The sequence below is a fragment of the Pecten maximus genome, chromosome 12 (assembly GCF_902652985.1).
Source record: "Pecten maximus chromosome 12, xPecMax1.1, whole genome shotgun sequence".
NCBI lineage: Eukaryota > Metazoa > Mollusca > Bivalvia > Pectinida > Pectinidae > Pecten > Pecten maximus.
This window is the reverse complement of record NC_047026.1, coordinates 35,486,163-35,500,524: the sequence shown is the minus strand read 5'-3', so window position 1 is coordinate 35,500,524 and position 14,362 is coordinate 35,486,163. Positions and strand designations below refer to the sequence as shown.

Sequence of the window (14,362 nt, the reverse complement as noted above, 5' to 3'; positions counted from 1 at the left end):
ATCTAATATGAAGGGAAACTCATGACAGATCCTCTATATACAAATGTACATATAACGCAGCAAGCAAAAGTATGACAGAGTTATGTCCCCTTTAAACGGATCCTAACTCGTGCTGGGGATCATGCAGATATTCAATTAAGTTCAAATATTTTTAATTGATATCTACAGTGAAGAAATAACAGATTGTAGTTTTTAAAATCGAGGACAAGAGTGTGTTTTGTAAAGGCTTAGAAAGAATGATGGCCTTACAATCAATTTTATCCTACCAGGTCGTGGTTGACTGACAAATTCATCCAAAAATCAAAACTGATATCGGGGCTTATATAGATATGAGTCTGTGCTAATATTTACAACCAATGCCTGTCAAAAAGTGAACAATTCAAACATTGTAAATGTTAATATCACTCATGTCTCTTTATTCAGGACTTATTTCAGCTGTTTAGGATGGGGAAGAAGAAAATATGTTGCCACTGTAAACGAAGCAAACAACTTTTAATAACGTGATCCTTTACGTGAAATTCACTTGAAATTTTTCTCGTGTATTTCACATGAATTTTTTTCAGGTGAATTTCACGTGAAAAAAAATATTCACGTGAAATTCATGTGAAAAAAAAATCACAGAAATATTGCCTGTGTAGATACATGTAGTTATGATTTTGTGATTTTTTAAAATTAATTTGCCAAATTTATTTGTAGATATTTAAATCAATTTGCTGTCAAGACAAAGATCGGTGTGATGATAAATCTCCAGTTGGAACAGCATTGTGTATTTTGTTTTCTGTGATGACAATGGTGTTCCACTGACCACAGTGAATGTCTGTAACTTCTAATGTCTGTTTTACAAACAGATCAACAGACCGAAAAAAGTCTCTGTTCAATGTGTCACCATGACACAACTGTCCATACTTGTTCCATCCACATGTTAGCACAACTCCTGCATCTGGAAAATATCAATCAGACAAACATTCTTTATTTCCTCTTTCACAAGACATTGAGTCAATCAATCAATATATTTGTTACATATTGTTTACTCTTGAATTAGTCACATAAGTATCAGTAACATTGGACAATCCAGAATTTGCCACATCAATGTTAGTTATGTTTCATAATCTAAAATTTAATACCCTATTGAGATAAAACAAGGATACCAGTGGAATCTTGACATCCACCATTGAATGATCTTTATTGGTTCTATAAAAGACTTTCATCTTTTTTTCAATTTTCAAAGTGAATCAAAGATGGTAGAAATACAATTTTGAACATTAATATAAATGTTTGATGCATAATTTTATCACCTGTTAAAAGTGCAGTATGTCTAGATCCACAGCTGATCTGTTTGACCCTTGTATCCAAAAGGTCAAGGCCACAAGGTTCACTCTGTACATGGACGAACGACACAACACAATTCTGGACATACACATGACTCTCCATACTGTCTGGTGGTTTTGGATTGGAAGAAAGTGAACCAATAGAATCTGTTGTAGTATTTGATGACAGCTGTGGCATACAGTCTTTGAGCATTCTAGCATTTAATTGGTTCTCATCAGAACGGCTGAGGTTGCTTGAAGACAGACTGTCAAATAAAGCAGATGAAGACTCCCCAAGGAGTTTGTTTGTTCCTATCTCACTGTCGATTTGTTTTTCACACTTTTCCAAACATGCTTCTGAAGGATTTGTAGATTTACTGAGCAGGATTTTCCTGTCAATGTCATTTCCATTACAAGGCAATCCTAGTTGTCCACTCTCATTCCACCCCCAAACCCACACATCTCCAATATCTGTGTAACATGAGGCTCTTTTTAAAGATCAATCGGACAACGATTCTCTGCAACACACTTTATTCCTTTCATCGGGTTCCTTCATACAAGAAACCTGTAATATACAAACACATTCTTACTCACAGAACAATGAAACGGACTATACGAATATTAAATACAGGTAAACCGAAAGTAGAATTAACACACTCACACACAAACACGTTTACTCATATATGCTGTGCTTACCAGACTATCCGGCACCCCGATCCTTCAGTAGCTTTGCAGCTAAGGCTAGTATTATGATTCCTACGATGTGTTGCCCTCGCGAGCAAAACACATAATGATGGTGCGGTCATCAGACCGGATGTTAGAGTGTTATGTCCGGCGGGAAATTGGAGCGTGCAGTGCGAGTTCCGGTCAGTGTCGTACTTGTCGCATTGCAGATGTCCCGAGTCCAGGTCAATGTCAACATATATGTCAAACACACAACACGGATGTCAAGATCACGTGATTATATAACCCTGACCATATACAGATTTACATACATAGACATGTACACATATAAGACTGGGTTACATATTCCCCCCCTTAATGAAAATGTGTCCCACATTTTCCTACAGCCATTCTTGGACGACCTATGAGAAAAATAGATAGTTATTTACAACCTTTAACTACATAATACATGTAACAACATACGAAGAGAGCAGCTCCTGCAATAAATGGAAATTATTCCTCCTGTAAAATAATAACTTTCACAATTATTAAATTATCGATAACGGATTACCAGCATACTCTGATACATACCAGAGTAGACTAGATAAAACAATAGGTGTATTGCCATCACTTTACAGAATACACTAATCCCAACTACAAATTGGTTATACTCTATTATGTATGTCCTTGACAATCCATCCTAACCAGAGATACAACTGGCATTCATAAAATGTAAAATGTGATATTTTATACCTCATTACAAAACTGTATACTACACGTATGGTTAAACATAAATTTCCTGTCTATCGGTTTTCATTTGGGAACAAACCCACTGACCGAACCGTTCTGGAGGTTTTCTGGTTCTCTGAGACCGCCTAACTCCAGGACTTGATTCTGTACTCTGTTCCCTGATATCAGTGTCACTGATATGACTGGCAGCATATTCATCATCTGTCACCTTTACGTGAGTATTTAGGTGACTCATGTCAGTTCCAGTGTTCCCAGCGGAATCACTGTTTATACGGGTTTCGCTATGATACGAATTATCTCGCGATGATGATGACAATGCTATTGGAGGAGTGTTGTTTTGGGAATCTATATTACTGATACTCTTATGAGAAGACCTGGATTCATGTCTCCATTGACCTTTGTCCAAGGGAGGTAATCCTGGTTTTTTCCTTCTCTGTGGGATCACATACGTATGATAGCCCTGAGAGTTATCCGAGTCAGAATCGGATTCAGGATGACCCTGATCAATATCAGTGACAATCTTGATGCCTCGTTTTGGAGTGACCTTGCAGTCGACCTCCGGCATATGCTCTCCAGGTGGAATAGCTGTAAAGGGCAACAACATATTTCTATGTAAAGTCCGGACAGGCCCCTTATCAGTTTCCAACTTTACCCTGTACACAGGTAATTCACTATCTGGTATACTCAAGACTACGTAAGGATTCTTTTCCCACCTATCAGCAAGTTTATGTTTTCCTTTAAAACCTACTTTCCTCACTAACACCCTATCACCAGATTCGAGCTTAGAATCTCGAATCTTCATGTCATATCTATTTTTGTTCCGGGCAGCACTTTTCCGTGCTTCATCCGTAGCGACCTGATATGCATACTCCATTTCCCCCCGGAGTTTGGTTATGTATGTTTGATGATCAGCCCCCTTTCCCTGGTCTGATGGCTCCAATCCCAGGAAAGCATCTACTGATAAACGTGGGTGCCACCCAAACATCAGATAATGGGGAGAAAAACCGGTGGAATCATTTTTGGTAGCATTGTAGGCCTGCACAAGAGGTGCGACATACGATTTCCAATCAGACTTCTTGTCATCCTCAAGGGTAGAGAGCATCTTAATAAGTGTTTGATTGAATCGTTCAACAGAACCATTCCCCATAGGGTGGTATGGAGTAGTTCTCGTTTTTTTCACACCCGCAAGTTTACACAGTTCCTTAATTACCCTACTCTCAAAATTGCGGCCCTGGTCACTGTGAAGTTTCTCTGGAAAACTGTAGTACACAATAAAGTTTTCATACAGAGCCTTGGCTGTAGTATGTGCTGATTGGTTGCGACACGGAATAGCTTGCGCATACCTCGTGAAATGATCTGTTATCACCAACACATTTTCGAAACCACCTTTAGACTTTTCCAGGCTTAAGAAATCAACACACACCAGTTCCATAGGTTTGAAAGTTTCTATAGGGACTAAGTTTGCCACCGCTCTCACAGGTGTTCGCAAAATACAGCGTTCACACTGTTCTACCCATGTGTTGACATCACCTTCTAACCCAGGCCAATAAAACCTACGTTTTGCTAACCACAGAGTCTTCTCTCTTCCCATATGACCTACATCGTCATGAACCCCCTTAAGTGCATCATTCCGATAAGCTGCAGGGAGCAGTAGTTGTTTCACTCTCTCAGCTTCAACACTAGCGATTCTATAGAGAATGCCATTCTCATACACAAGGCGTTTTCTCTCCCTTAAATATCTTAGTACCTCTGCAGGTTCACTCTTTAGTGCTTCTCTCCTGGGAAAAGGATCGCTAGTGATGAGCTGAACAACTCTACTGATGGTCACATCCCCTCTCTGAGCAGCCGCCCAATCGACTTTACCTAACTCTTCTCCAGATACCATCACCCCCCCGGCCGAAGGAAGGACAGCATCCTGAGTAAGGCACTCAGCTAAAGGGACAGATACCAAGGCTGCTTGGCAAATAGCTTTCACTTCCTCAGAAAATAGCTGAGGTTTGCGAGACAGACCATCAGCATCAGCATTCAATTTGCCTGCCCTGTAAGTGATAGTAAAGTCATAGCTTGCCAGTGCTGCGACCCAACGATGACTGGTAGCATCCAGTTTTGCCTTTGCAAGTACATAAGTTAACGGGTTGTTATCTGTCACGACTTCAAATTCCATACCATAAAGATAGTCATGGAATTTATCTGTGACAGCCCATTTCAGAGCTAAAAACTCTAACTTATGTGCTGGGTAATTTTTCTCACTGGGTCTAAGACCACGACTAGCATATGCTATCACCTGCAGCTTACCCTCTTGTTTTTGATATAAAACAGCACCAAGACCAGACCCACTAGAGTCTGTATGAACTTCGAAGGGTAACGAGTAATCAGCATACCCCAAAATCGGAGTGTTTACGAGCATTATCTTGACTTCATCAAATGCTTTCTGCTGAAGCTCGCCCCAAGTCCATTTAGCAGGTACAGTCTTTGTTGTACTGTCATGCGTCTTAGAAGACTTCTTAGTTCCATGTCCTTTTAATAAGGAGTTAAGGGGTTCAACTATCTTAGAGTAGTTTTTCATAAACCTCCTATAGTAACCTGCAAAACCCAAGAACTGTCTGAGTTCTTTGATGTTTCTTGGCTCAGGCCAATCTGTGACAGCAGCTGTTTTGTCAGGATCAGTGCTGATACCATCCTCTGACACTACATGTCCCAGATATGTGACACTAGTTTTGAAAAATTCACATTTGGAGGCTTTTAACTTTAGACCATGTTGTTCAAGCTTAGAAAATACTGACTCCAACCTGTTAAGGTGTTCTTGAACAGTCTTGGAAAATATCAGTATATCATCTATGAACACTAAGCACTCCCTCAAATGCAGGTCTCCCATGCACTTCTCCATGAGACGCTGGAAAGTTGCGGGAGCATTGGTCAGACCAAACCCCATTCTGTTGCATTCATAGAATCCTAGATTCCCAACAGAAAATGCAGTTTTTGGTTTGTCTTCTTCCTTGACCTCAACCTGCCAGTACCCCGACCTAAGATCTAGCTTGGAAAAGAATTTAGACCCATTCAAAGTGTCAATCACATCATCAAACCGAGGAAGCATGTAGGCATCCTTCCTGGTTCGAGAATTAAGCATTCTATAATCAATACAGAAACGAAGAGACCCGTCCTTCTTCCTAACCAGCACTATATTGGAAGAAAATGGACTATTCGATTCCCTAACTACCCCAGCATCAAGCATGTCTTTCAGATGCTGGCGTACCTCTTCGTACATGCCAGGTGGAACCCTTCGATAGGGCTGTTTGAATGGTGTCTCGTCCAATAATTCTATCTCATGTTTAGTCAAACTAGTTTTACCTAGATCAGAGGGAGACGTGGAAAACACATGCGACCAGCTTGTAAGTGTTTTTCTTACCCGAGACAGCTGGTCTTCACTTAGGTTATCTGTGGCTATAGTAGCCCCCAAATCCTCAGGTACAGATTTGGTTGTCTTAGTGTCCCGACTCTGGCTAGGCGAATCAGTACCCAGACTATCAACTACCTTGACCTCTTGTATTTGGCATAAGTTCGACCCAGGTTTAATAATCATTGGTTTTGCAGTAATATTGCAAATTTTTACTGGTATCCTAGCTACATGAGCATTTTTACCCAGTTTCACTACACGTGGGCACACTGCATAACTCAGACCAGTATCCAAGTTTTCAGTTACAACTTCACCCATGCTTGTATCTAAACCTGTAGCCCTTCCCTGAACAACTACAGACTCATAGGGATCTAATCTTACCATTTTTTTACCTAGAGTTTTGACCACAAAAGTTTTAGCCTGGATACTAGCTACTGCTAGTTTCCACTCTGGAGGTACATCACAACCCTCCTGTGTCAAAAGATCTTTACACTGCCTAATTACATTAGTACCGATTATCACTGGGCACTTAGCATTGAATTTGGTGTCGGGGACTACCAAAATAGGCACAAAGAACTCAGCTTCTGATAGAAAAGGTAATTTAACACTGCATTCCCCATATCCAAGGTAACCTAATGGTGACCCATCAGCTACTGACACTTCCAAACCAAGTTCATTCAAATTCAGTAACTGATTTTCTCCTGGTAACCTACAAAGACCAGATTCTGATATGGTAGTGACCATTGATCCACTATCAATCAAAGCAGGGAGTTCAACACCTTCAATAAGAATTGTACCCTCATTGGACACCCCCACCATTCTATCCAACAAGATTTGGCCTTTCTGTTTATCAGATAAGGTCCCCACATGGCCACCAGTAGAGACCTCTACTCGTTTGGGTTATTCCCTTTCTGACTTTCTTTATTCTGTCCATTGTTGCTAAATCTACCCCTGCCACGGTTATAACCTCTGTTATTTCCCCCGCGGCCTCTCTGGTTACCCTGATAGGGTTTCTTAAGCTCTTCCCAGATCTTATCTACTTTATTATCCATCTTCTGCAACCTATCATCAATCTTTTTCTCCAAGACCTTAATATCTTTATTCCAACTCTCTGACTCAGAACTATTTGTAATAACATGCTGATGAGCCTTCTTGCCACTACTGCCCTTGGCACTCTCATTTGATGAACTGGGTTGCCTTGGTGTTATATTCAATTCTTTCTCAACCCTACGAATTTCCTTTAAGAGTTCATCATAACTCTTTAAAGAGTCATATTTATGGCGAGTCTGGCTTTTGAGCTCTGTTGAGGACAAAGATGTCCAAAACTTGTGCCGGAGTAGCTCTCCCTTGGCAGCTCGATCTAAATAACCACCCTCAATTGCTACCTGAAGCATGTTTTCTAACCGACACCCAAAATTGGTAACACTCTCATCCTTCAATTGATAACAACTGAAAAACTCCTGCATTATCATTCCATTTGTAGACACATCACCAAACAAAGTATCCAATTTTTCTAAAATATCTCCTACAGTGGCTGTCTCTCCCAAAGACCTAAGCATCCGCCTAGCAACCCCTTTTAATGATCTCCTGATAGCCTGCATGAGTAGGTTCTGAGAAATATCTGGATCATGCTGGAGACAGCGTACCTCATATCGCCACTCTCCAAAGGTCACATCCCCTTTAAGATCCTCACCAGAGAAAGGTGGTATCTTGGGAACTCCTTGAACAGCATAATGATCACGACCCTCATTCACACTACCAGACAAGTGTCCTACATCCCTATTTGGTACCAAAGCACCTTTTTGAAGGTTGTTACCTATTCCTGGAAGTTCACTCTCATCTTCTGTATCAGTGAATTCCTCGAAATCTGGTTCTTTCTTATAAGGAGTACTAGAGGGTAACTGGACTAATGGAGTTATTTTGAACTTTCCACTCTTACTCAATACACTGATCATGTGCAACTCCTCTTGTGTCAGAGACATGTTGGTTTAGTTTGAAAAAATACTGATATATACAACTAATCCAAATGTTAAGGTGGAGTAACTTCAACTATTACCTACAATATATACAATATTAAAAATGAAGAAAAATAGTGACACGCCTACACTTGGCATAAACAATATACTGACACAAGTTTCCGAGTGATTGGGCGACCCCTACCTACAAGGTACTTGAGTCTATTGCCATGCCAGTGACGTAGTGTGCATTCTTTAAACAATCTACTTGAAAATACACAACAAAATACAAGCAATCCAATGAAAAACAATAGATATTCCAAGTTTATCTATAGACAGTCAGTCAGAATGGCTTCCACAAACTTTTTCATCCAACATCTTGCTAACAATGTGCCGGGATGAATTCCATCCTTGTAGAAAGGAAAATGAATAGAAACTCTGTAACCCTCCTGTTTACGAGATTTCCTATATTTCAACAAATCAACCCTAAGACAGGGTGATCTTGTCCCCAAGTCACTGTTAATAGAATGCAAAAAATCATTCAAACAGGTAACTCGACTTCTCAATACAAAGTCTTGATCACGAAATGACTCTGGATTCCAATGACCCTTGCTACGATTCCATTCCACTATTGAGTATGGAGGTATTTCTACAAAAACCAACTTTACAGTGGGAAACTTTGCTACAAACTTTCTAAACTCTGTAATATAATGGACAAGATAATTTTGGGCACATGTATCGGAGGAATGCCTCAGACTAATAAATTTACCCTGCTTAACAGTGAGGTCACAGGTACCTAACCATATATACAGCACAATGTTTCCTAAAACATTTACTCGCGCTTCTAAATTTTTATGTAACCAGGGTAAATAATCTGCAAATCTTGCACCTGCCTTACAAACAAATTCAATACCTACACCTATCTTGCTAGCAATATCCACATTTCGTTTCAAAGAAAACCCCTTGCTACTAGTCAAAATGATTGGTTTCCTACTCAAATCACCACTGAAAGAAATGGGTTTATCTACATATTTGCTTAACTTGCTATTCATCACCTACAAAATAAATGAACCATGCACATGCAGTTTTACTCACAACTCCAAACCGCTACTGTCTGTCAACCTGTTGCTGTAATACATGTTATCTCTCGAAAACTGCATTGGTACACAATGGTCTGCCTTGGGTTGAAATTCGCAAGATATGGATTACACTAGCTGCAATTCAAATTCACAGTACTTTATATAATATTCAACAACATACAATACATGACACACAACAAATAACTTGGTCAAATCAGTCATTAACAGTCAAAATGTCTTGTACGTGATTGCAAGCTTTTGTTAATAATCTATGTGCAAAAAGAAATAGATCTAGATAGAGTATAAATATATAGACGACAGAATTTGCAACCCGGTATAGATATCAATCATATAGGATTAACCAGATAGCCTGACAAGCACAGGATATAAATACAGTTATCCCTGGCCTAACACATCATACTTACACTCAGTTGCTACTCACAAAATACATATTATTAACACAACATAATCAAATACACATGAAATATACAACAAAAGTCACTTTCAAAAGTTCATTCCGCTTTCATCCCTTGGTCCCCGGTCCTGAAAGAGGCGTCCTCGACTCCATCTCTCCACGAATCACAGGTACTGTACATCACTCATCAGTCTCACGGACGTCAAAACAACACATGTTGGTCACTTCCGCCACCTCTATAGTCTGTTCCAGCAAAGGGACTCTCTTGGCCGGAATACCGTCTGGTTTCTTTATCAATTTACGTTGGGCGCCATTGTAACATGAGGCTCTTTTTAAAGATCAATCGGACAACGATTCTCTGCAACACACTTTATTCCTTTCATCGGGTTCCTTCATACAAGAAACCTGTAATATACAAACACATTCTTACTCACAGAACAATGAAACGGACTATACGAATATTAAATACAGGTAAACCGAAAGTAGAATTAACACACTCACACACAAACACGTTTACTCATATATGCTGTGCTTACCAGACTATCCGGCACCCCGATCCTTCAGTAGCTTTGCAGCTAAGGCTAGTATTATGATTCCTACGATGTGTTGCCCTCGCGAGCAAAACACATAATGATGGTGCGGTCATCAGACCGGATGTTAGAGTGTTATGTCCGGCGGGAAATTGGAGCGTGCAGTGCGAGTTCCGGTCAGTGTCGTACTTGTCGCATTGCAGATGTCCCGAGTCCAGGTCAATGTCAACATATATGTCAAACACACAACACGGATGTCAAGATCACGTGATTATATAACCCTGACCATATACAGATTTACATACATAGACATGTACACATATAAGACTGGGTTACATCTGCAACAAATGAAACTGGTGTAAACTTTTCATTATTCATGTGTTAATTATTTTAATCAAAATGTTCTAGAGTTTTGACCATACACTGTAGCTCTAGAACAAATGAATTGACAGTATCCAATTCATCCCTTAATCTAATTGATCTGCATAATTATTATCATTTCCCAGCTAACCAAATTACATGAAAGTTCTAGATCTGTATATGTTAATGAGTAGCTGATTGGAAACAAGGCATTATGACAGATTAACAGAACAACAGAATGACAGTTATAGATAACACTATATGACCATGAAAGCCACTTTTAATTGGTTTTATGATTTGGAAAAATGTCACCATTTTAACTCACAGATTTGTAATAGACTTACATCATACACCAATGTACATGCATGTAACTAATACAATCCTCTAGTTAATTTGTGTACACAATTCATTGTACAGTAATAATAGTACACTGTACATACCTGATAATGCCACCGAGTGCCACCCGCCCGCTGCCACTGAGCTAAATCCCACACCTGCAAGTGCCTCAACCAGCTGCGGCTCTTTCTGGCACACAACATCTCCATGACCCAACTGTCCACGACTGAAAAGTAATCAGCAACCATGCATTTATTTCTTACAGGTATTATCTTGGTTTAATTAACTGATTAATAGCAACAATTTCCATGTTAAAGTCAATGCTGTTTAATGAAAATAAAACTGGTGCAAATTAAATATTATAAATAGCACTTTTATATCAATAATAAACAGGAATAAGAGAACTATTAAATCATATATTCATAATAGTGTTAGCCTTGAGAGCAGTTCAGATCAAAATTTCTCTTTTTTTCTAATATAATTATCTTAAAAAGTGCAGTATGTCATGACTGACATTTATAACTGGATATGGACATCACATTATCCAACACATTTCAAAACTGATTTTGAGATATGATATCTAGTACCAGGTAATTGGTTTATTTCATAAATTACAATATACATTTATGTTTCATTAACAAATATGTTACAAGTATCAATATAGTTATCAGATTAGAAAATTAAAATGCCTTGAATTATTCACTGTTGAAAAATGTTCCATTGAATTCATTAATTAAAGCTTTGTCCTATTTCCTTGGTTTTTGCTGTACATACCTGCCTCCACCATAAGAGTAAATCTGCCTGTTTTGGCCTAACAGAAGCACATGTTCCTTGCCACAGCTAACTGTTACAATGGGCTCCGCACATAAGACAGACGTTAAGGGGGACATAACCCAGGTACATGTATCTGTGTCAATATTTGTGAGAGTACAACAGCTTAGTTTTCCTCCAACTAGAAACAGAATACATTTTTGTTTAAACACCTCAAATGTCATGAAAAAGCAATATGCACAACTAATGAATCCAACTTTGCAGCATGCTTCATTTGAATTTTTCAAAAGTCTTAACATTTCATTTTTAATCCCAATCTTCCAGTAATAATTTCAATAACTGGTATTGTCCTTTACAACAGACATAATCTGTCTTTGCAATCTGAACTGTATACTTTTAAATGGTCCGAGTAACAAATTAATACATGTAAATTGCTTATTCACCAACCTTCCAGAAACAGCAATTCCTTGTCTGTACCGTGGATGCTCTCTGTAGATACTGTGCTATTTGGCTGTTTAAACTTACTATTAACGAGGACATCTGTTTCACCAAAGCTCACATACTTCAGGCCACAAGATGTCAGTATTTTGATACTACCATCATTAAGTAGAGCTACTATCTGGTTGTTTAAACATGCTAAACTCCTACAAGTTGAATTTTCACTGTGTTCATCTTCTCCATTGCTAACTTTTACAGTCCCAACTTTCTCCATTAATGGTGAAGTGGAAATGTTCCCATTACCTACAATAAAATACTTATTATTTCAGATACAACGTTAACATGTATAAATTAAATTTCAATGTATTTTGGCAGGGGAATTGATTCTTTTCAATTGGGGTCCATTTCAAGTTTTAGTTATCAGGATTCACACATGATATACAGTACATTAATAATACATATATTGTTTAATCTTTTGCTTTGTTATTTAAGATATAAAATTAATTGATTTGATTAGTGAACTGTTATTATAAATGCAATTATAACTGTATCTTATTTCAAATTTTCATGACAAGAAAATGGGCTACTGTATCTACATTTAAAAGAATGATACATGTGAATGCCTTTTCTTAGAAGTTTGATGTTTGATTCCAATTAATATCACAGGGAATTGGATCATTCAACTCAATATCACTATAAACACAACTGCTTGATGCCACATTTTGGTTAATGTCAACAGTTTTTTTTGATGGAGCATAATATATATAACATATTAAATTTGTTGTTGATTTTACTAATAAATTTAGTTTACTGTACATGCATGTATGTAAGTGAATTAAGGCCATTATAAAAAGTAATATCGTCAAAGTTTTTCAATACTTATACACACATAAAAAAAACACAAATGACATTTTCTGACAAACAAATCAAGAACATTCAGATATTTAAGGAATCATAATGTAGAAATGTTAAAAAAATAGTTGATATCAATATCAGTTTACACTGGTAGCAAAAACTAAGGAACTGTCAAATTAGATTCCTATAGTAGAGTGGGTCGTTGAGAAAACACAATTCAACACCACATTACAGTTCCAGGCTATCTGTATTCAGCAACATCCTCATTCAAAGGACATGGTTACAGTTTACAGAGTAACTTACAACATCGCCGAGAGCGATGTTGCAAGTTACTCTGTAAACTGTAACCATAAGGAATACCAGTAAAATCCAGCAAAGCAACACCTAGGTATGCAAAACTCAAACTCCCCCTCTGCTCTCGCTCTCACCTCTTCTATACAGAAACTTGCAGGAGCGCTCGCAAAAGAACAGAAGGAGCAGAAGGAGCACCAGGAGCAGCCCGCTCCTGTGAAGGAGCGGTTGGCCCCTTTTACCTAAATGTGACACGTAACACTTAGAATAACAATTAGCGACGAGTAATTGTTGACCTTGTGCAATATAGATATGGACATTACATGATCCCCCAGATTGGTGTGCCCATCTACAGTAGATAATGGGATCGAAAGGCGATAAATACCTCTTTAACAGGGAGCAAAAAAAAAAGAAGGAGAGCTATGCGGACGATAAGTGCCACGGGCATGAAGAATTACTTCACAGATTAATGGTGTGGCGTGTCCCCCAACTCATTACCAACCACAGGGGCACGTTACCATAGTAATGTATACACGATGGAATGATTAAAAATGTATGTGGGTCAGTATAAACATAACACCATACCTTGTTAATAATTCCATGTATACATTATAATTGTAATGTGCCCCTGTTGGTCAACAGACAGATGCGCTATTAAGATACATACAACAATTAATAGTATAGAATGATAGAAAAAACACTACTAGAATGTAAAAAAATACTACACTGTTTACAAGAATATAAAAAAATACTACAGTTTACAAAATCTTATTTTTAAACTTACAAAGTTATTTTTCGACCTTTATAAAAAAAATAGAAAAATAAAGCCACAGCTACCTGTCACACTTTAAATAAAATATATATAGAGTTGTAGCAATCACATACAGTACAATGTGTGGGACTTGTGTAAGTCTACAGTTTTGTTATTACCATCAAGGAATGCCAAATGAGACCAGGAAATGCTGCTTTGTAAAATGCAGCGTGTGGACTTAATAATTTGAGGGACTGAGGCAACACTGTCATGCTGCTGTTGTTCTGAAATTTGTCTGAACCCGTTAAAACCTGCGCCCCATACACATACATCCATAGCCGGATATCTCTCAACTCGCCGTTTCCCATTTTAGTTTGACAAAAAGACTAGGAACGCACAATGTTGAATTTTTACTTTCCTATTTATTATAAATAGATATCTATGTGATATATATAAATATTACATAT

The 14,362-nt window shown here is 38.2% G+C and overlaps 2 protein-coding genes across 4 annotated transcripts; both read right to left on the bottom strand.

Moving 5' to 3' along the window:
- Positions 1 to 631: 631 nt before the first annotated feature.
- Positions 632 to 14,267, bottom strand: LOC117339071 (ultraviolet-B receptor UVR8-like). Of its 2 annotated transcripts, none has more exons than XM_033900442.1 (6): positions 14,226 to 14,267; positions 12,008 to 12,301; positions 11,564 to 11,741; positions 10,894 to 11,015; positions 1,296 to 1,778; positions 632 to 940 (listed from the first exon to the last, which is right to left on the bottom strand). In XM_033900442.1, the coding sequence occupies exons 2-6, from the start codon at positions 12,270 to 12,272 to the stop codon at positions 717 to 719; spliced, it is 1,272 nt and encodes a 423-aa protein (XP_033756333.1). In that variant the 5' UTR covers positions 12,273 to 12,301; positions 14,226 to 14,267; the 3' UTR covers positions 632 to 716. The 2 variants fall into 2 exon arrangements, with proteins under 2 accessions (XP_033756333.1, XP_033756332.1); XM_033900441.1 differs by having other exon boundaries at positions 14,075 to 14,260.
- LOC117339072 lies at positions 6,833 to 10,433 on the bottom strand. 2 transcript variants are annotated; one of them, XM_033900444.1, is made up of 2 exons: positions 9,574 to 10,433; positions 6,833 to 9,283 (listed from the first exon to the last, which is right to left on the bottom strand). In XM_033900444.1, exon 2 carries the CDS (start codon positions 8,094 to 8,096, stop codon positions 7,002 to 7,004), a length of 1,095 nt encoding a protein of 364 aa, XP_033756335.1. In that variant the 5' UTR covers positions 8,097 to 9,283; positions 9,574 to 10,433; the 3' UTR covers positions 6,833 to 7,001. The 2 variants fall into 2 exon arrangements, with proteins under 2 accessions (XP_033756335.1, XP_033756334.1); XM_033900443.1 differs by having other exon boundaries at positions 9,651 to 10,433.
- Positions 14,268 to 14,362: the final 95 nt, after the last annotated feature.

What these genes read in the sequence shown, in the direction of transcription:
- LOC117339072 (XM_033900444.1), bottom strand. Translation starts at nt 8,096, where the DNA reads ATGTCTCTGACACAAGAGGAGTTGCACATGATCAGTGTATTGAGTAAG.
- LOC117339071 (XM_033900441.1), bottom strand. Translation starts at nt 14,231, where the DNA reads ATGGATGTATGTGTATGGGGCGCAGGTTTTAACGGGTTCAGACAAATT. An exon ending in GCACTCGGTGGCATTATCAG is followed by an intron (nt 1,779 to 10,893) that starts GTATGTACAGTG and finishes CATGTTACACAG; the next exon opens with ATATTGGAGATGTGTGGGTT. An exon ending in ACATACTGCACTTTTAACAG is followed by an intron (nt 941 to 1,295) that starts GTGATAAAATTA and finishes GATATTTTCCAG; the next exon opens with ATGCAGGAGTTGTGCTAACA.